Source organism: Alnus glutinosa, chromosome 1, assembly GCF_958979055.1.
Source record: "Alnus glutinosa chromosome 1, dhAlnGlut1.1, whole genome shotgun sequence".
Taxonomy (NCBI): Eukaryota; Viridiplantae; Streptophyta; class Magnoliopsida; order Fagales; family Betulaceae; genus Alnus; species Alnus glutinosa.
This window is the reverse complement of record NC_084886.1, coordinates 51069784-51092033: the sequence shown is the minus strand read 5'-3', so window position 1 is coordinate 51092033 and position 22250 is coordinate 51069784. Positions and strand designations below refer to the sequence as shown.

At 36.2% G+C, this 22250-nt stretch overlaps 3 protein-coding genes across 3 annotated transcripts; 1 reads left to right on the top strand and 2 right to left on the bottom strand.

Moving 5' to 3' along the window:
• Window positions 1-214: 214 nt before the first annotated feature.
• Window positions 215-4449, bottom strand: LOC133862225 (uncharacterized). Its single transcript, XM_062297997.1, has 6 exons — window positions 4079-4449; window positions 3925-3978; window positions 2009-2082; window positions 1472-1589; window positions 797-855; window positions 215-544 (listed from the first exon to the last, which is right to left on the bottom strand). The coding sequence occupies exons 1-6, from the start codon at window positions 4178-4180 to the stop codon at window positions 466-468; spliced, it is 486 nt and encodes a 161-aa protein (XP_062153981.1). The 5' UTR covers window positions 4181-4449; the 3' UTR covers window positions 215-465.
• An 866-nt stretch (window positions 4450-5315) lies between these two features.
• Window positions 5316-12435, top strand: LOC133857505 (splicing factor SF3a60 homolog). Its single transcript, XM_062292777.1, has 12 exons — window positions 5316-5584; window positions 5675-5788; window positions 6128-6232; window positions 7119-7264; window positions 8073-8169; window positions 8760-8924; window positions 9251-9322; window positions 9977-10135; window positions 10308-10385; window positions 10649-10777; window positions 11225-11371; window positions 11933-12435. The coding sequence occupies exons 1-12, from the start codon at window positions 5411-5413 to the stop codon at window positions 12077-12079; spliced, it is 1533 nt and encodes a 510-aa protein (XP_062148761.1). The 5' UTR covers window positions 5316-5410; the 3' UTR covers window positions 12080-12435.
• Window positions 12401-20396, bottom strand: LOC133857497 (probable plastid-lipid-associated protein 14, chloroplastic). The gene is made up of 14 exons (XM_062292767.1): window positions 20224-20396; window positions 19010-19335; window positions 18840-18883; window positions 18683-18761; window positions 18479-18595; window positions 17927-18109; window positions 17749-17835; window positions 16908-17011; window positions 16725-16812; window positions 15737-15817; window positions 15568-15644; window positions 15148-15283; window positions 14078-14140; window positions 12401-13181 (listed from the first exon to the last, which is right to left on the bottom strand). Exons 2-14 carry the CDS (start codon window positions 19322-19324, stop codon window positions 12531-12533), a joined length of 2025 nt encoding a protein of 674 aa, XP_062148751.1. The 5' UTR covers window positions 19325-19335; window positions 20224-20396; the 3' UTR covers window positions 12401-12530.
• Window positions 20397-22250: the final 1854 nt, after the last annotated feature.

Here is a 22250-nt window from a genome sequence, read left to right as displayed (position 1 = left end):
CAGTGGGTCGAACTCTTTCGAAAATGAAGGGCGGGCTCACCTTTTATATTCTAAAAGACTTACGTGTTCTGATGTGACATAAAAATAAAATTTTTATAAAAAGCATTATCGGACAAGGCTACGAGCTTTCTTCCGGAAAATTCCAATCTCTCACAAAGCCCTTAATGAGCCTTTTGACTAGGATCAGGTGTAGCATCAATAAGCTCCAGGAAAATAAATGCAAGAGGATAAGTTTTATCATCTTCTTCACCCAAAAGAGTGATTTGCAGAATAAAAGATGCCAATGGGAATGGGAATAAGTAGCCAAAAAAATTACAATTATCTTTTACCACCACAATCACAAGCCTAAAAGGACCAGCACAAAACCTGTTCCGCCAACTCAAACATCAATAACAATAGAACAATGAAAAAATGCATCCGAAAATTTCAAGTCTCTCAGATAATCAAGTTGTTGAATTGAGTCATCTAAAGCTCGGTGTCGCATAATCGTACCATCAGTCCGGAAACCATTCTCCGAGCAAAAGGGATATAACTCAGACTGTACCTGAAGCAGCTCATCACTAATTCGTTAGGTCGTCAATATAAATCATTCCAAATGCATAACTAGTTAACTTTTAAAGTCAAAAATGGAGAAACTAGACTAAAGATCTTGCTATAGGTAATTGGTCAAACACAATATAAATATAAAACACCGGTTGGTGAAGACAAACTAAGGTAGAGAGGAAGGTACTGATCTCCTCTCCTGGGCCACAAAGCTTAGGAAGAAAGAGGTGATTTTGGTGAAAGGCAAACTCACCACACAAGGGCGCAGAACTCAATTATGATTGCAAGTATCGTTAAAATCTTGTTGTGAATCTGCAAGATGAAAAGAAACAATAACAGGAAAAATGACTTCTGCTTGTAGCATAACAAATCATGTCATGAATATGAAGGTCATGCCAATCAGGTTTTCCCACTTAAGACCTTGAAAAATCTTGCATAGAATGTAGCTGGGAGACAAATAAAGTGAGGAGAGAGTATGAAACTAGGACTTTATTTTAACAACTTATATTCAAAATCTGAGATTTTTCAATCCTTTACAGTAACCCAATGAATTTGAAAAGAAAAGGGAAAAGAAAATTATTGATGCGCATCAAAATTCGTGTGGGGCATAGAGCAAGGGACTGACTACTGAGCCAAGTGCGGCAATGCAATGAGGACATTAATGCAAATAAAATACAGGTTTCACTTTTCACCAATTTGTTCCCGTGCTTAGGCATTTCAAAATTTCAGCCTTTCCCGGCATTCTAACAAATCTTAAAAAATATTAAAATATTGAGGTCCCATTTTATATTCAACCAAGTTGAGACTGCTGGTGAATAATAAAAACCTCCAAGGAAAATGGTCAGGGCACCAAAAGAAATTGTTGTAAAATTACCCAAACTTTCCTTATCTCCAATAGATCTTTGGAGGATCAAGATAGCGAACTTACCCAGAGAGCACAAATGAGAGCAATAACAACACATCCAAGGTAAATAGCAGTTGCATAGACACGGGTAGAGTCAAACATCATCCTCATTTGTTGCCCAGGTCCAATGAGTAATGCTGTGCTGCCAAACAGGACCACAAATTTAGAATCATATTGCATTAACAACACTTGGTAGGTTGCAAATTTCGAACATGGACTGACACTAACATGTCCTGAAAGCTGGTTAATTTGATTTTAGTAACCAGAACCCAAGGTCTGTCATAAGGCAACAATAAGGAAAACAAAGTGAAACCAAATTGATAATTCTAGCACCCCCCCCCCCCCCCCCCCAAAAAAAAAAAAAAACAAAGGAGACAGACTATAAAACTGCAAGTCCATTCTTTGGTGTTGGGGAAGGGGGATGGACTGACGGTATGATATAAATAACAAATATAAAACCAAAAATGCAATCCTAGTCTTTTTTTAAGTCTACTAATGTTTTTCTGACCAATTATATAGTGTTAAAAACTCATTGCTTGAGTCCTTCACCAATTAACCTACCTTCCAACTGCCAACACATTGCCAAAGGTGAACAGTACTGCAAATTTGATGGGTTTGGCAAATACAATCAATGACTGCAAAAGAAGCAGACTAATAAGAAAATGATGTAAGGATGTTAAGAGTTACGATTTACTGTTGTCATTTAGTACCGGGCTATAAATGTTTCCGTATGCATAAGAATTTTTTGTATTTAAAAAATACGAAAGTCCCCAAAATTATGTTTCTTAATTTTTGCCCTCAACTGAACTTGATGTTTCTCATAATGAAAGAAAAAAACAAAGTTAAGCAGTTACGACAAGAAGTTTCATCTTGCTTAGCAATGGGCAAAAGGCATACAAACTATCTATGACTCCCATGAAACAAAAGGCATTCTCTCTATAACTGAACCACTAATTTTTCTGTCTTGTGCTTCTTCTTTTCCCTCCCTTTTGGCATTTCCAAGGATGTCAAATAGATTTTCTCAAATATATAGAAACACAAGATAACATTATTGTTATACTCTGTTATACAAGTATAATACTGGCTTTGAAATGGGAAATTTTATTACCATGTTGACCCATCAGAATCATTTCATGACAGGTTGTGTGCAATCTAAGGCATGAAAAAGTAAGAGAAGACAAGAAAATAAAGAGTAGGCACAATGCTAGACACAAAGCAACCAAAGAAAGCGATAAGAGAGGAAGACTCATAGAAGTTCTGGTACACTTGAGAGCCTGCTGTAGACGGTCCATATAAGTGTGCAGCTGTCCTGGGTGGTGCATCAAGAAGAACCAACCTTCCGAGGATGGAGGGAAGTTCTAAATCTGCTAAAGGCAGGCTGACAGCTCATGATTCTCAAACAACCCCACAAAGTGTTAAGGTTGACTGAGGCAACCGTTTGTTAATGGAATTCTATTTACAGGATATGAGAAAAACAATTGAGGTTGAATTAGGCGTTAGCAGCTTCAAAGGCTCATGACACTGGTTAACACTTAGCCGGTGGCTAAGCTGTCACTCTTAGAGGCAAAAGCAGGGCGTTAGAGATCTAGGACCAGCTACTACGTGACAATGTGGCAACAGAGAAGTGGTAATATAGTTGATTGCCAATACAGGAGGAATATGGCAATATGGCCATTCCTTTAGACAAGATAAACACACAATGAGAAGTCAACTTCATGCTTTTACGCGAACAAAGTAAAACATTAATGGCCACAAATCTAACATGTCAATGTTTGAATCTCATTGTATACCTCAAATTCTAACTTCCAAACTCAAAAAAAAGGTTTTATTATTATTATTTTTTAATTTTAGTAAGTTAAAATGACGAGATTTGTTATGGTCGAGCTATTGCTAGCTTCTAACCCAAAAAACAGAAAGAACCCACTGAGCTCAGGTGGTAAAAAATGATATCAAATCACCAATCACGAAATTTCCCATCCTCAAAAATTTGTATATTACTAGCAGAATAGTTAATAACCATCACTATAAGGGGTACAAAAGCCACTTTGCCACCAGTGTAAGTACCTCGTTATAGTGACTGATTAACTAACATTTTATACAACTTATATCTCCACTTAATTTGGTTCCCTTTGGTAAGCATCCCATAATTACTTTTTGAGCTTTTATAACCTAAGATCACCCATAATTACTTTTTGAGCTTTTATAACCTAAGATCACTGCGGTTATTGCTTGCAAAAGCAAGAAAATTCAACAAAGCCTTAATCCCAACTACTTTGGATTCAGCTATATACTTCTGAAAACACTAACCTGACAACTTACAGTCCAATACATATTACTCATATCTGGAACCGCAAAAAATCCAAAAAACCCATGAAAATTCGAAAATGCAAATACACACATTTATTCAACACAACAATTTTATCAAAAACGGGAAAAAGAAAAGAGAAGAAAAAAAAGGGGTGAGAAAATACTCATACCAGGAGCATACAAGCCAGACCAGCAACCAGAAACGCGGCGAACCCATAAATTCTCTGTACAAATCAAAACCCCAAACCAGTACAGTTTCAGCAAAACCCAAACGCAACAAAACCCACATGGTTGAAATTAAACTTTGTGTGAATTACACAGTACCTGCATGGGCGAGAGAGAACAAAAGCCGTCTGATTCGTCATCCAAGAGGCCCTCTTCTTGGTCTTCATCGCCTCCCAACATAGACTCCTTAAGCTTCCACATTGTCACAAAATCAAGCTCTTTTCCAGCTCTTCAATGAGTTCGGAGAGAGACCAAAATGAGAAAGTGATCAGGAAATCGGTACAAGAAACGAGCGTTTAGCTGCTACGCGCACGGACAATGCTTTTTGAGTCTTGACTGTAAAATCCCATAACCGATTGACACATCTTCGTAAAAAAAACACATGACCTCGCTATAATTCCGTTGTGGCCATTGACTGCCGGCTATATTCCCTCCAAGAGATCCAAACCATACACTGGTGCGCGTAGCCAATGCTAAATGGTAAAGTTACGTTTGCTATTATTTTACAAAATATATATATATATATATATATATATATATATATATTTAAAATTTTTACACAAATCAACAATGTCAAGCTCAAATTACTATTTTATTGTTAAAATGATTGAATTCCATTGACCTCTCAATAGTTTAACGATTTTATTTTTAATTTTTTTATTTTTTTATTTCATCTCGCTCAAATTACTATTTTATTGTTAAAAGGATTAAATTCCTTTGATCTCTCAATAGTTTAACGATTTTTTTTTTTTTCATCTCAAATTCAATTCGTATTGTAAATCGATTGAACCAACCGATCATATTGGGTGGTCAAACTCTTAAAAAAAATAAAAAATTAAGAGAACTAATCCCAAAGGGTCAACTGTTTTTTAATTTTTTAGAGGGTAGTTTAGTCACTTTTAAAGGGCAATCATTAAATTATTTTTAGAGGGTTAGCCTGAATGGTTCAATCACTCCTATTTGGGTTAAAGGAGTGGCTCAAGCTACCATCTTTTTTTTTTTTTTTTTTTTTTTAATGAAGCATATATTTACGTGATAGATTTTGATTAATTTAACGTGAATTTCGGTTAATTTTATGAATGGATGGTAGATCGACGAACGAATCATATCCATTTTTAACCATAAGCGCAATGTGATTTATAATACAAAATAAAACCTAAACTAGAAAAAATAAAATCGTTAAATCCTGACTCAAAAGTATTTATACCTTTTTAAACTTCAAGAAATTATTTGTCAAAAGTATTAACCACAATAAGTCGCTAACCAATTTTGCATTTATCTCTTAATAATACGAAAAACACGTGGAATATATATAATAAGTAAGAAAAAGAAGATCGTAGCTTACCTCATCTTCTTCTTTCGCCTTCTAAAGCCCACACAGAGACACATAGAGAAACCCTAAGTGCAAGTTGATTGAAAGAGGAGAAGAGGATGTCGTCGACGTTGCTTGAGGTGACGCGCGCGGCGCACGAGGAGGTGGAGAGGCTGGAGAGGCTGATAGTGAAGGACTTGCAGAACGAGCCGCCAAGCAACAAGGACCGACTCTTCCAGAGCCACCGCGTCCGCCAAATGATCGATACCATCATTTCCACTAACGAGAAGCTCGTAATCATTCTTCCAGTTATCTCGCACTTTTACAATTTCATCTCCGATTCTAAAAACTGAAATTTTGAAGGTCATTGTGAACGATTTCAGGTTGAGATTTACGATGATAAAGATAATGCCAGGAAGGATGAGATTGCGGCTCTTGGAGGCCAAACTGCCACCGGAACCAATGTGTTTAGTGCGTTTTATGATAGATTGAAAGAGGTAACTGTTAATTAATTATTTCTTATGAACTGACTTCAAGAAGTTTCTCACCATTTGTAGTTGTATTTGGAGGAAAAGAATATGTTTTCCAGATACATACATTGAACTCAATTCTCGCCAAATATGTTTTATATTTGAGTTACTCTAGTGAACTTTGTGTTTGAAGTGGATATTTTATCTCTAATCAAGAATTCGAATTATTTATTTTTCATTTTTGTATCTTTATGGTAACAAAGAAAAGTAATGTAACATGAGGTATGGTATGGAGAAACTGTGCTCTCAGAACTGGTTGAGTGGGCTGCGAATTGGTTAAGATTTTCAATGTTTACAATATGTCAGATTCGTGAATACCATAGAAGGCATCCGGCTGCACGCGTTGTTGATGCTAACGAGGAGTACGAGACACTACTTAAAGAGGAACCGCAAATCGAGTTCAGTGGAGAGGTCGGTGTCTTTCGTTGTTTCTCTCTCCACATAGATATTTAACCAAATGTTTAATTTTAGTTGAGAACATTGTTGCCCTATCATAGTTATTGCAATCAATGCACTTCTACTTCTGTTTTCCACCTTTCAAAATTTTATTCCTGGATTCAAACATGAGACCAGAGATATATGAGAAATTTTATACTTGGATTCAAGCTAGCACGGCTCAACTAAAAACCCAATTGGGCTTTGGGTAAGCTTGGCTTATGGATTTTCAAGCCTAGTTTAGGTTAATTGTAGCTCTGATTAAATTCTGGCTGGGCTAGGGTTAACTTCCCTAGAGCCTGAATTCAATCCATTTGCCAAGACCAACCCCCCAACAGTCCTGGGCTTGTGGCCCTAGTTTGCCAAGTGTTTGGAACCTTAATGTTGGTGTACTTCACTTTGACAGACTCTTGAAGTATTTTCTGTTCAGGAAATTTGTTTACTTATTCTTTTTATTTTTATTACAAAATGAAATCTTTTATTCTAAAAAATAAATTGTATTTGAATGGTTAGAAAATTATGATATTAGCCATCTCATGATCTCATCGCCAAAATATTGTTGTTGAGATGGTGCTCTAATATTTATAGTATGTTTAGCTTAATCACAGTTGGTGGCCACTCCTGCTTGGCATTGGAGTTAATTTTGTTTAGTTGGTTTTCCTTTTCTTTTTTTTCAAGGAGGGGGATTTAAATATCTGGGTATAATTTGAACAAGCACATGAATATTTTTTTTCGTTGTAGATATTATCTGTTCGATTCAAAACAGGTTATGGCATTTATGTAAATCTGATTGTATTCTGTTTTAGTACAGTTTGTGGTCTTTCAGTTGTCGTTTTCTAATAACTTGAGTTTTTAATTTCAGGAAGCTCTTGGGCGATACCTAGACATGCATGAATTATTCAATCAGTACATTAATTCAAAATTTGGAGATCCTTCTACTGAGTACTCTACTTACCTTGATATTTTTTCTCAACCACACAAGATTCCTCGCAAACTGAAGTTGACAAGGTAAACTACTTTCTGATTATATCTATACTGTATAGGGGTTTACCATCCCGAAAAATCAAAGAGAAGTCTGGTTGGGTGTGTTTATGCTTTAGGATTTTATGTTCAGTGAGAGGCAACCTTGGGAGATCAGATCGTAAAAGACTGAAGAATATAAATGAATGGCCTTGATTAATCTTTACCCCAGAAAAATCAAAGAGAAGTCTGGTTGGGTATGTTTATGCATTAGGATTTTATGTTCAGTGGCAGCCTTGGGAGATCAGATCATAAAAGACTGAAGAATATAAAATGAATGGCCTTGATTAATCTTTACTGGTTTAGAGATCTGGGCAAGTGGGTTCAGTTGAAGTGGACTGAAAGGCATCGTTTGCAGCAATATCCAAAGTGCTATGGTCTGGACAAAAATGCCTGTCTAATACGGCGAAAGAGGGGAATATTTGGCTCAGTAAAAAATGGGATGGGTGCTATCCTTCGCTTGAAGGTGGGAAAGATAGTAAACCCCTATATATATATATATATAGGCTTTGAGGACCGTGAGAGGACCTTAGTGGAATTAAAGGCTTTATTCCTTGAGACTCTTTTTCATTAGGCTGCTGCCTCAGATTTTAGTATCTCGAGCTATCATGTTTTTTTAAATCTTTTTTCTACTTCTAGCTAGGTGTCTCTCTTGTATATTCTCTAGGTTGCACCTTTCAATGAATTTCCAATATTATATATATGTGTGTGTGTGTGTGTGAATAGTTTAACAATGATTGTATATATATCTATGGATTTGCACTTGAAAATTAGTTGGAATTTTTATTTTCTGCAGGCAATACAGGGAATATATGGAGAATCTATTGGAGTATCTAATATACTTTTTTCATCGGACAGAGCCCTTGCAAGATCTTGATAGGATATTCTCAAAGGTATTCACGCACTTCATAGGGTCTATTTCTCATGCAATAGTGAGATGCAGTTTTAAAGTTTTAATTTAGGCACCTGTACTAAATTATTGATCTATTAATGTAGGCTCCTAGTACTCAAGTGGGATTATTTTGCATTAAAATGTTCTACTAATGCTAATGGTATTAAGATTGAATGGCATTGCCTGGTGCCATAAACTAGAGGTGGACATTGACTTCATGCATTCAGTCATGTAGGGTTGCATGACTTATATTACAGGTGCTTTGGTATATTTGTGACGGTTGGAAGGCCTGTATCATAATTGGCTATATTAGAAATTAATAACCTTGCAGGCTTTAAAAGTGCTATGTAAAATACGTGTCAGAAAGCATTTAATCCCAAAATCGAATTTATCAGTCCACTTAAGTGTTTTTTGAACTTCATCTTTTGAGTTACATTTCTATGTTTGTTTGATGGGCTATTGTAAATTCCTGTATATATGGAATGTGAACTAGATTCCATCATAATAGATGTAGACCCTTTTCTTATAGATTTTGAACCTTCTATATGGGTTGCTTTTTCAATAAAAGTAATGTATTATCGTCTGTGGCAGGTTGTGACTGAATTTGAAGAGCAATGGGCAAACCAAAAGGTACAAGGATGGGACAGTGAGGTTCAAGACAATGGACATGTTCCTGCTCAGCATACTGTAGTTGATCTTGATTATTACAGCACGGTTGAAGAGCTGCTGGAAGTAGGTCCTGAAAAGTTGAAAGAGGTAATATGTCCTTTGTAGTTATATCATAATTTTCAGCAACTTTATTGCCACATGAATGTTTTTTTTCCCTTCATTATCCTAACTTGTAGTTGTAGAGTCTTAATTCCAGAATATACGTTTAAGTTGCTCTAAAGGTCCTAAATTTAGAATACTTATAAAAAAAAAAGATCCTAAATTTAGAATCTAGCAATGCTGTTTGAGCAAATAAGCTTTGTTGGTTCTTACAAGTTTCAATTTGCATGTTCTTTTAGAAGTTCAATACATGCTTCCTGCTGTCTGTTTTAGCTCCGTTTTCCTTCATTGGTCACCGTTTTGTTGGCTGGCAGGCATTGGCTGCGTTAGGACTAAAGACTGGTGGTACTGTTCAGCAGCGTGCTGAAAGGCTTTTCCTTACAAAGGTAATTGTGAACCGGTTTTTACATAGTAACAGATATAAGATGTAACTTAGAAAGATTCTAAAATGTGAATGTATGCTGTGTCTGTGCTATACTTTCTAATTAATTTTCTTGTCAAATAACTAATTTGTTCTTAGTATTATTTTTGAGGCTCGCTCTGTTCAATGTAATTTAATGATTACTACTTAATTTGGATCTGCTTAATAGGGATGAAACTTGCTCTTTTTCTTTAGGTTATTGTTAATGGTAAAGCATGCTTTAGATTGGAATATGCTCTTGTGTGTTGGAACTACTAGATATCCTGTAATTGTATGCTCTTTCTGATAGGAATGATATTGAGTGAAACTGACTAGAAGGTTAGGGTGACTGCTCTCGCTTATCCCATGATTTGAGAGGCCTTGAAGGTAATAAAATAATGTTCATGTTCACCTATTAAAGTTTCAATAAGTAATCATTATTCTTTAATCCTCGCAGATGCTATATCGTTTACATATTCTCATTCTATCTTCACACACATTCTTGTTTGGTTGGAGTGGCCTTAGTTGATGAACTCCTATTTTATATATGTTCAGGTCACTTTCTTATGAAGTTTCTTTATCTATATGTCAGGAATTTAATTTGACTTATTTTTCCATTGCTGTCATTTCTTTTATGCAGGACACACCTCTTGAGAAGTTGGATAAGAAACATTTTGCCAAAGGGGCACGTGCGTCAGAAGAAAACCGAGCCACTGCAGCTCTGGAGCTAGATCACAATTCAAAAGAAATAGCCCTAGTCGAGGCCAAAATGAAAAAACTGTGTGATTTACTGGATGAGGTTAGCCTGTGTTCCATAATCACCTAGTCTTACCACATGTTTGTGTTGTAGTGTGTATTTGAACTACTTTTTTCATGTTTGGATCGATATGCGTTCTTGTATATATATTAATATTACGTATGTACCTTTTTAGAAACAACTACATGTGTGAATTTTCTGTAACCTTGTGCAGACGATTGCTCGAACAAAAGACAATATTGTGAAGAAGCAGGCTTTGACATATGAGGAAATTGAAGCAGAACGTGAGGAGGTGAGTAAATAGACCTTTATTACAATCTTTCAAGTGTTAAAGGTGCAACTTTACATCCTGATTTTCATAGAACTTTGTTAAAACCATTTCTGTTCTATGGTATTTTGAATGTATAATGCCACACATTTAGTTTATGGCAAGCATGCCAAGCAAGTGTTAACCATCCATTACAGGTGGTTAGAATATACTTCTTTATGACTTGAATCTTCTGTTTGTGCTGGTTCCTTTGATAAATGGTCACTTGGATTTGATCATTCATGCAGGAGGAAACACAAGCTGATACTGAAAGTGATGATGAAGAGCAGCAGATTTATAATCCCCTCAAGTTACCGATGGGTTGGGATGGGAAGCCTATACCTTATTGGCTGTATAAGCTACATGGTCTTGGTCAGGTACTTTTCCCCTTTTAATTGTAGGAGCCTTTTGTCCTATATAACCTCCTTTTTTAATAAATTCTATGCATTGTAAATTTTTATTTTCTGTTCCAATCGTTTCAGATGTATAGATCATATCGGCTGTATTTTCAAGTGCTCTTCTATTTTATCTTTAAATCAATTGGGAAGGTTCTGTTTTGCATTTGGGTCAACTGTATGACAAAAGCAATTTTGTCCTCTATTATTGATAGCCAAACCATGAAGGCTGGTAAAATAAGAGATCAGTGCTGCTTTCATGTACTTTGTAACCAGCATTATGGTTGCATATGATAACAAATTTATGATACACTTCTGCTTACTGTGAAGCATTTCCTTCTCAATCAGGAACTGGTGTCTACCATGGGCAACATCTTTTATAGGTTCTTTATGGCTCACAAGATTGCATTTCTTTTTAATGCATTTCAGGAATTTAAGTGTGAGATATGTGGGAACTACAGTTACTGGGGCCGTAGGGCTTTTGAACGGCATTTCAAGGAATGGCGCCATCAGCATGGGATGCGCTGCCTTGGTATTCCAAACACCAAGAACTTCAATGAAATCACATCAATTGAGGTATGCTTTGCAGAGCTTTTTTGTCCAATGAATCTTTATTTGTGTCATTGATGAGTTCATCTAGTTGGATCTTTCTAGAACCATTGGATTAACGAAACCCAGCTGAGACAAGGATAACAGCCAAAGTGATTGCATGTTGTAACCTATCTGTTAATGATGATCCTAAATCAAGTTTATCATTGCCATCCATAGGATTTGGGTTCATTTGTTCTTGTGGTACCGCCATAGAATAAAGTAAATGCCCGTGGCATGATAAATTATTCCCGCTTTTTGGTTTTCTTGCCCGATCCCAACTTCTGGGGACTGTGGTATAAGAATTCAAGATTTTCACAAAAATGAAATTAGTTTCCCATTAAATTTCATAGAGGTCTGAAGACTTGATGCATATTGACATATATGCTGTACTCCCCTTTTGGAAAGATAAAAAAACTTGTGCTCGTAATCTGTGATGAATTAATGATGAGAGCATGCATATGGATGCTTTGTTCAAAATATTTTTCCATTTAGCACTATATTTTTCTATCGTGATACTCATTAGTATGTTTAAACATTTTTATTCAGGAAGCAAAAGATCTGTGGAGGAAAATACAAGAAAGGCAAGGAGTGAACAAGTGGCGCCCAGATCTGGAAGAAGAATATGAAGACAGAGAGGGTAACATCTACAATAAGAAGACATATACCGATCTGCAGCGCCAGGGATTGATTTGAGAACCGCTTAGAAAAATTTTCGTGTGTTGAGTTTTCATTTTTCAACACAAAGTGAACCCCAAGGAACTAATTGCAAATCGGTGAAACCACGAGGACTAACTTTGTACTTTTCTCAAAAATAGAAAATCCCGAAAATGAAAATGTGTACCTTACCGAAGTAGTGCCCTGTACCTAATCACTTATGTATTTCCGGTTGAGTTGAATTTAGTTTAAATTAGTCAAACTTGTGGAGTAGCTTTGGTTTGTAAAACTTAGTCCGCAGGGCAGGTCGGCTGGGTTAATACTTAGCCCGACAGTGTTGAATGGGTTATCTCTCTGGTCTTTCTTTGAAAAAGTTTTCATATTAACTCGAGATATTTGCGCTGTTCTCATTCTACAATTAATTACAGATTTTTAATAAAATAAAATAACGTAATTGATATTTACACAGTCACACTTCACTAACGCCTGTTTATCTACTGCTTTCATCGACAAAAGACCTTGTGAATAGCAGGGCTGATCCATTCACCCCGCGAAGAACTAGCAGCCTGGAGTCAACATATGTTCCACATACAAACTTTGACAGATCAAACATTTCAGGCGGGAGTTGTGTTCGAACTTCCTGAACTACGTTTCTTGCAGTATCGATGTCTTGAGTCAATGGATCACCGAGACTCATTGAAACCTCTATGTCACCTGAAGCAAGTTTGGCTACCGGAAGGCTTGATGGGAACTCCTTAAAAGGGATTGCTTTCCTCCATTTTCTACCTGATAATTTCTTAGCTAGAGAATCTTGGATATTTGATGAACCCAGACCGAACCTTCCTGTGGTCTTTTCCTCCTTGAGATACAGCCGTCTCCCGGCTGTTAATCTGAATAACGAATCTACTTGCAAATTCCCGTTTGTACCAGTCTTCGCATGGGACCAAATCCTACCAATCATGACTGTGAATCCAATGTTTGAGGTGAAAGACAGGTTGGTATTTAACTTTGATGCTCTTGACACATTAAGGTGCACGTCGCCGATGAGGACTCGGGCAGGTGGCTGGCGAAGGGTCAACCCTACGTGCTTCCCTGTACAGTAAATCAAGCGCCATTTTCCAGGCAGCAACTCCAGCCAATTCTGCATGTTCAGAAGACTAGCATTAGACCCAACAAGCTTGACCAAGGGCTAAATTGCTTACTATACACTGTGATACAACAGACTTTTTCACAATGATATAGAGTGTCCAATTCAAGGGGCACCAATGATTCAAATAAACAAATTGATTTCATTACTTCAATTGACTGCTTGCATAGGGCTGATCTAACACAAAATAAATCGGAATGATGTTATAGCTCAGACTACAAACCAGATAGCCGAACCGACCAAGTCTTGGAGCACACATTCTTCTACATACAAAGAAACATGCTAGAAGACTCCAGAAAACGGACATAGATGCATTAACAAGCATTGTTTTCAAAAAAAAAAAATCACTCGAAAAGCAGAACAGCTGTGATCTTATGGATTGTCATAAGAGGATATCATTTGAAAATATGTGTGAGAATGAAGGCAAACACAACTTTGACAAGGCTAGTGGAGTTCAACCCAAAAAATACAAAGTGATAAAATGAACAATTGAAAACAATTGATACCCCGTATGTTATATATCATAAAGATGGCTAGGAATAAGGATTTGGAACGTCTTTATTCTTGGAATATTAAATGTTAACCAATGTTAGAAAGCCTGATGTACAATGACTTTCATTTCTAAAGAGCATCAGTTGATAAGGAGTCGGTTTCCTACATTTGAGGACAAGATATCAAGCAAGTCATGGTATCTTTCGAGCATCAACAATCAGTTCACCATTAAAGGAATCAACACCATCTAGCAGTTGGATTACGAAGATATTAATGAAATGAAAAGTTATCATGTGATGTATCATTAACAAAGAGTTGTACTAAATGCAACTTGAACCTAGCCGCATGCTTGTGTAGGTGGGTGGGCACGTGGGCGTGTGAAGAATATTGATAATTACCTTTGGCTTTGAGTGAGGATTCAGCATTTCCATCAACTCGATGAAGTGGGCAAGCCTACTACGCTAAAACATTAAAGATAAGAAGTTCAGTGCAACTTCTACATTCTCGAACTTCTGCATTTACAAAATGTACATTTTTGGGTGCCAGATATTTACTAGCCTGGACTGCGAAAATTGAGCACAAAATACAGATGAAAACACAGTATGCGCATAAATTGCATACACTAATTATAATAAATGTACATAGATGAAAAGTTGCTGAAAATATAGGACTTGAAGAAATAAGCAACTTTTCATCTATAAATTACTTCAGCTTTACGAAAATCAAACAAGAAATTCCTTTCAAAAATTATAATCTCTTAAGCCCAAGCAAAATTATTTCTCTTCTACTGCTCCTACATATACAGAAGAAGAAAAGGATGTTTCTCCCTTTACTTCTAATTTTAATGCTCCTCTTATTCACCAATATAATGTTATTCATGCTCCTATTAAAAACTTATTTTCGCAAATCGATTGGCTAGCCTTGCAAAAAGATTTTTCTTGAAAAGAAAACCAAAAACTAAGGTGTGCTTATCATGCTAATTATTCTGAAAGTGGAAAATCCTGTATTAAAATCCAGTGGACTGGTAAAATGATTGAATTATAAAAACATATCCTATTTTTTGATTTCCTTCAAAACTACTACATAACATTTGTAATGAGAACCAATGTTACCGCCATTTCAAGTGGTTCTAACAGGACAATCTATTACATTATCATTCATATTCTTTTGAATGATATAAAATAAATTGCTAGAAAACATGATTATTATTCAACAGTTGTAATCCTCAGGCCAGGTTGGTGCAAGAAAAAGATTGAAAATCAATAGCAGTTTGAAACAAACTTGACGAAAAGGACTCTGTAAAACTCAATTTAGACTGTTCAAAGAAGGAACTATACCATAGTGTTTCTAAATATGCATCACTGACAGGGTTTCCATGCAACCGACAAAAATAAAACAGTGCCGATCTATTCAGAATGGAGGCAGAAGAGAATGAAATTAGGAAATTTGATTCAAAAGTAGCCATAACCTGAGGTTGACCATAAATGTATTCCTCTGTAATTCGTACCACAGTAGAACCAAGACCCCACCTGATGATATCCATGGATGGGACTACCCGCCATCTTGGACCACAAAGAAATGGGTGTCTAAGAGCATCTAGACAACTGCAAACCAGTACAGAAGGATCATCTCAAATGGAATTATTTCTCTCAACAAAGATGAAATATCTAAACATTATTTCTCTCATCTCAGATGGCTCATGTAGCTGAACACATTCTGACATATGATTCAATGCATTTGTCATATTTGAGATATCAATAGTTTAATCATATGTGATACAACATAACATACATATCATGATTGGCCAATTTTCAATTAAGAAAACATGAAAAAAGAAAACTCTGACCCTTCATTCCAAACAAGATATTTTTTATCTCATATATAATACCTTATTCTTTTGGAAGGTTTGGTTGCAAGCAATAAGGATAAAAGGTTCCAACCTGCACCCCAATTCCTATCCAGTATCTGCAAGAAAGATAACAAAGCAAAAGATCTTCATACAAACAAGAGAAAGGAACACTGAAAGTGAAATAGATTTGCATCGAAGAAACAAATACCTGGAGCCCAGTATTTCCTGATGGGGAGTTCCTACTGAGGATTTTTAGAAGAAATTCACGCAAGCATGAAGGATCCTTTCCCTGCAATTGCATGTAGATGAGAAAATTTGGTATATATGATCAAGATAATATTCATTAGGGATAATTGCACCGGAGGTCCCTGTGGTATACCATAATTATTTTTCACTCCCTATGGTTTAAAAAGTTCACTGGAGGTCCTCGTGATATGCAATAATTACAAATCGATCCCTGGCGTCAAATTCTGTTAAAATTTTTAACAGATTCCGTCAAATGCCACGTCAGCGCCACGTGTCGCCAATAAGATGGCGACACGTGTCTATCGTAATAAAAAATATAAATTTATTAAAAAATAAATAAAAATACTTATTTTTTTATAAAAAAAATTCAAAAAAAAAAACAAAAAAAAGAAGAAGCTGAAGGGGTGGCCCAGCCACCCCTTTGGGGGTGGCCTGGCCGCCCCCAGCCACTGGGGGTGGCCGCGCGCCACCCCCAGTGGCTGCAGGGGGTGGCGCGCGGCCACCCCCAGTGGCAGACACGTGTCGCCATCTTATTGGCGACACGTGGCGCTGACGTGGCATTTGACGGAATCTGTTAAAAATTTTAACAGAATTTGACGCCAGGGATCGATTTGTAATTATTGCATATCACGAGGACCTCCAGTGAACTTTTTAAACCATAGGGAGTGAAAAATAATTATGGTATACCACAGGGACCTCCGGTGCAATTATCCCTATTCATTAACCAGAAATTAGGCCATTCCATGATCCAAAAGCACTATTTTTATAGTCCAACTCACCTTTGTGGTGAAAGTCTAAGAAACAATATAAAATTAGATGGAGATCTATCTGTACAATTGATTGATTGATGATGCTATATGAATGCGCTTAGTTTAAATTGACTCTAACCCAAACAATTTCAGGGGCAGAAGCTTGAATTTTTTTTAAAATAAATAAATTGCATGTTATACCTTTGTGAGAAATGATTTGAACTTTGTAAAGATTAAGGGATCCATGAGTTCCCGCAACACCATTTTGGCCATCATGAATCCAACACATCTTTGCATCACATACAAAACAAAATAAGCATTAGGAAGATCTTATGGGGACATGAAACATATTTTACATCTCAGTTCACTTTCTCCACACCATACCTCATGTCAAATGCAATCATCATTACTCGCCTATCCAAGTTGTCCAGAGCACTACTATTATGACCTTTCTCATAGAAGTCAGCAGTATTTCCTAGTATCCCTACCTGACACCATAAAAATTTAAAAGCTAAATACAGAAGAGTAGGACATGAATGGAAAAAAATATAAACTCGCTGATCCTAATTAAGTAACACCAGAATTCCTCCTATCCCCGGTAATCCAGATTGCAATATCTCACGCTTTAAATAAATCCCTCAAAATCTGGAAGCTCATTTCATCATCAACCACCACCCCCTTTAGAATGCAGTGACTCAATGAAGCATTCCAGTATATATTTGAAACAGTTGAGCGATGAAGCATTCCAGAATACATTTGAAACAGTTGAGCGCACACATGATGGCTGAAGAAACTACTATCTTACTAATCCATAAATAAGCAATAAATTGCTGCAACACAAGAATTTCCCACCATTAAACAAGTGATAAATTTTTAATTATCATATATTTGTAATGTTCCCCATGATACATTGGATAAGCTGGCAGCTGCTTTTACAGGGAAAGAAACTTGCAACTTCAGATTATCTATATGAATTTTTATTTCAGTAACCCTTTTAATCGTCTCTAATAGTGCTGCAGGAAAAAAAAAAAAAAATCTGAGCAAATAAAAAACCAGGTATAGCGCAATTCCTGAGGAATTTATGACGATGCACATGTAATTCATCTATTTTTGGTAATAACGTAATTCATATATATATCGAACAAAATTGTCAAAACAATATTGACAGACAAAAAAAAAAATTTCCTTATATTCTGACATCATATATGAAAAATCTGGAGCTTACTTTAATATGTCTATCCACTAGGCTTATGTGCACATTCTCCAGCCTCAACTCTGTATGGGCAATTCCATGGCTGTGCAAGTAATTTACCTGAACTTTATATACAACAGAAACATAATCAAATTCCTCCAATTGTCAAATTCAAATACTATGCATTAATGACTACAAAAATAAAACGTACTCCAATCAAAAGATCCCTCATCAATAATCGAATAAGGCGCAATTGCCGAGTAACCGCAGGCCCACCAACTGTGTCATCTCCCACCCTCCGGACAGACTCTTCATCCAACACAAGAGTAGCTTCTAGGGTTGGAAGCCAATCTGATTGTTGCAGCCAATGTCTTAAAGAGAAACTGCCATGATACTGCAGTAAAATTTATAGTAAAAGAAAAAAAACTTAAGTCTCAATTTTCTTTTCTTATTGCTAAATTTTGTATGGTAGTCAGAAGCTTCCAGGAATAAATGAATTTTAACAAGGAACTTCAAAGTAATAATGGTAAACCGGCAGAGGGCAATCAGTCTATAGCATGCAGAGTAACATGGTTTGTCCTGTGAGGAAATATCTAAAAAAAGTATCTTCAAGACACAAACTATCAGCTATTGTCCTCAGAACAAAAGTATTTGATAATTCGATCAGACTCTTTTCCAACCCATAAAGCTCTAGGCGATATTTGCCATGATCATGTTACAAAGTGACAGTATAAGAATCCATGAAATATAGGAATGGACTTACCCCATGGACCAGGGTAAAAGAACAACGACCACTACTTGTAGGCGAAGAAATGTAACCATGGACTTGCATTGAGTAAGAATGGTACATAAGTCTACGATGAACTAACTTCTTCAATACCTAAAGACATTCCAAAGAGTAAAAATAATTATATTGATGTGAAACTTTCAGCTATAATGTAGAAATTATGATAAGCAATCCACAAACCTCTATTGCCCTTTTTCCTCTGCGCTGAGCTTGAGCACTAGTATGCCGTCGAAGCACAACTCTAGTGTCATACAGAGGACTGCAATTCCACAATACCTTAAACTAAGATCAAATCTATAAGCAACATGGAAATCACTAAATCAAAGAGAAAACTAACCTTTCAGTATCCTTCACTGTCGCTTCAAAAATTAACTCGTCAGCCTACAGCAAAGCTCAATCAATTTTCCCACCATTAATTTCATACCATCCTAACAACATCCATTACCACAAACAAATAACTTCTTTTTGGTAAGTGCACATAAACAAATAACACATCTATTTCCATACCCGCCCACCAAGGCCGATGCTAACGCAGTCAAGAATCTTAAAATCGGATATCTTGAACCTTGTAACATGCTCCAATTCTTCCTCCATGGAACCCGATAATGCACTCCGAGCATTTTCTTCTGATTCCATCGAAGATACAGCTTTTCTTGCCGATGAACACCGTACACTCCAATACTGTCTCTGATTCAAGTAAGAGACGTTCCCCGTTAAACGCATGGGACTCGGTCTGATCAGTCTTGTCGACAAATTTCCACTAAAATACACTACTTCAACACTTTCCACACGCGGACTCCAACCAATTCCACATAGCGCCATTGATCAGAGCGCTGTACAATTAGAAAATAACAATAAAAACAATGATCGTATAAAGTTTCTGCAACTTTTAGCTCCATTACCTACTTACAAAAATAAACAGTACCAATGACAAAATAAGAAGTCATCCATTTTCGTTGTCTCGGAGCCAAAAGCGATAATAGATTAATTCAATTAAATAATGTACTATTATAGGGCTGAAATCAACTTTTCGATTTCTTACGATCCACGCAACTAAAATAAAAAAAGCCCTCTCGGCAATCATTTTCCCTCTCTTTCCCTCGGTTTTTCTCGGCAAACGAACAGAGCATTATGCTCCATTGAGCTGCCTCCATCAACAAAGTCAAATTCAGCCCAATCTAACACAAAATTCCAACTTTTTCACTCTTTCTCACCAATTCCTCAGCCATCAAGCAGGCCATTATCTCCATTCGCTTGCTGAGAAATCAGGTTAGGAATTAAAGAGAAAATGACTTAAAAAATAGCTATATGTCTATATCTATCAAAGGAAATGATTGAATCTTCTGGTTCCCGTTGTTTCAGTTGCAAACCACAACTTCTACGGAACTTAGCCAATTTTTTGGTTTAATCTGAGTTGAATGGAGGATTCAACTTTCTCAGCACCCAAACCAATAACAAAAAAATGTTCAAACACAAGTATAACCAATTATACGTAAACCGAAACAGCTCTGTTAGGCACAGTTGAGCCAGCGTTAAGCGAAACTCATACTCCTGATAAAAATAAAATAAAATAAAATTATATATATATATATATATATATATATATATATATATATATATATATATATATATATATATATCTTCTCATTTCCTGCCTTTTCTTTTCTCTGCAACCGAACAGATGCAACGGAAAGATCGAGAAATAAAATTCTTGAACTTACCTGAATGGGAAAGAGCGGTTGGAGACCAAAATAATCGAGTGAGAGAGAAAGAGAGAGAGGTATTGCTATAAATAGAAACGTGGGAACTGGGAAGCGTGTGAGAGTTGCGTGGGAGAGAACGGCGGAAACGTTTCGCCATGGGCCATTCTCATGTCCTCGTCCGCATTTGCAAATATCTGCTTCTTGTTGGACCGGGAAATTCCTCTCAAGTGACGCTTCGCCCCTATCCTACAGTGATTGCTCCGGTTGTGCCACGTCATCGTGTTAGTTTCGGTAGATTCTCTGTTGGGAATTATATTTCTGGCTTTTCACGTGCTAAAATGTCATTCTTATAATGATTGTCGTTTATTAGTAAATCTTGTTGTCTAACTTGAATTTTTACTCACCCTTTTATGGCCTTATTAGTGTAAGTTTAGGTTTTTGGTTGTTTGGATAATACATCATTAAAAAAATAAAAATAAATAAAGGGAGGCGGGGTTTAAATGGGTAGTGCTACGGAGAAGCACAATTTCTGGAATTCATCCGGAAAGTGTGCTTCTCCCAAGCATTACCCGGGTTTAAATACCTCCTATCTCTCTCTTTTCTTTTTCTTTTCTTTTCTTTTTTTTTTTTTTTTTTTTTTTTGTCTTTAAGGTTTTATCAAACTACTTCCCAAATTTTCAAATGTGTTAGGCCCCGTTTAATTCGTGGAATAGACCTCTAGAAAGTAATAGTTATTGCTATGGAATAATTATTCTTTTGTTTGGTATGAGTCTATTCCTTTAAATAGTTATTCCCATTATAATACATATTCATTTACGAAGAGGAATATATATTCCTCTAAAAAATTAAATGAATAGCTATTCCTTAAGATAAATGTAATATTTTTCAGGAAAAATTATTTATTTTATATATATATATATATATATATATATATTTAAAAAAAAAACACAAAAAAGCCAAACCCTTCACTGGCTACCCGGCCACCCCATATATGGAGCTGGGGGTGGTCGTACTACCCCTAAAACACCTCGTGGTGGACCCCCGAGGCGTTCCGGGGGTGGTGCAACCACCCTCGACGCTTTCGCTGCCACCCTAGATTGGCTTCGGGCCACAGCCCCTCGGGGGTGACTGGATTTGCTTCGTAGGTGGCCGTGGCTACCCTCTGCTCTTGGTGGGCGGCCGACCACCCCAATGGGTGGTTGACCATTCATGGGTTTTCTTTATTCTTCTTCTTCTTCTTCTTCTTCTTCTTCTTTTAATAATTTGATTTTATTTTTAAAAAATGTAGGGTTTTTTTTAGTAATTTTGATTGGATTGCAATTAAAATATAAAAGTTATTACCAAACTAAAAAGTAGGAATAACCATTCAATTCTGCCACCTTTTATTTTTAAAAATAACTATTCATTTTCCTAACGAAATAATCATTCCGCAAACTAAACGAGGCCTTAGTTCTTGTGCTTTTGCTCTCCATTTTTAACTCTTTTCATTCATACTCCATAAATAATAATAATAATAATTTATAAATTTTGTGAGACGTTCAAATTACCAAAAATTATGGGTGGTTGTGAAGGCAAAAACACCTTTATTTTTGTCATAGGAATGAGGTCTCTAGCAACAATCACGTGGAGCTAAGATTGTTCTATTGTGACCTACCTGCATAATGAGGTGTTATCTACTATCCACCCCAAAAAATGAGAGACCCGCAACTAGAGACAGACCTACGTTAGTCATTGGAAGATCTTTGGCAACCTCAAAAATTGTTACAACTCTTATAAAAATACTGTTTTCTATAGTATAGCCTCATCAATATCAACGTTTTAACCCCCAAATGATTTCAACTTTTTACTAATACTCTTATCTTATGTCATTTATTTTACATAAATGTGTATGTAAAATGATTATATGTATCTTTATATTTATTTATTTATGTAAGTCTGGACCTTCAAAAAAAAAATTCTTATTCTACCACTACCCCGGCCCACAGTCTTCCAAAATTATCAAAGAGATCACAAAAAGAAAAAGAAAAACAAAATTGCCAAACGCG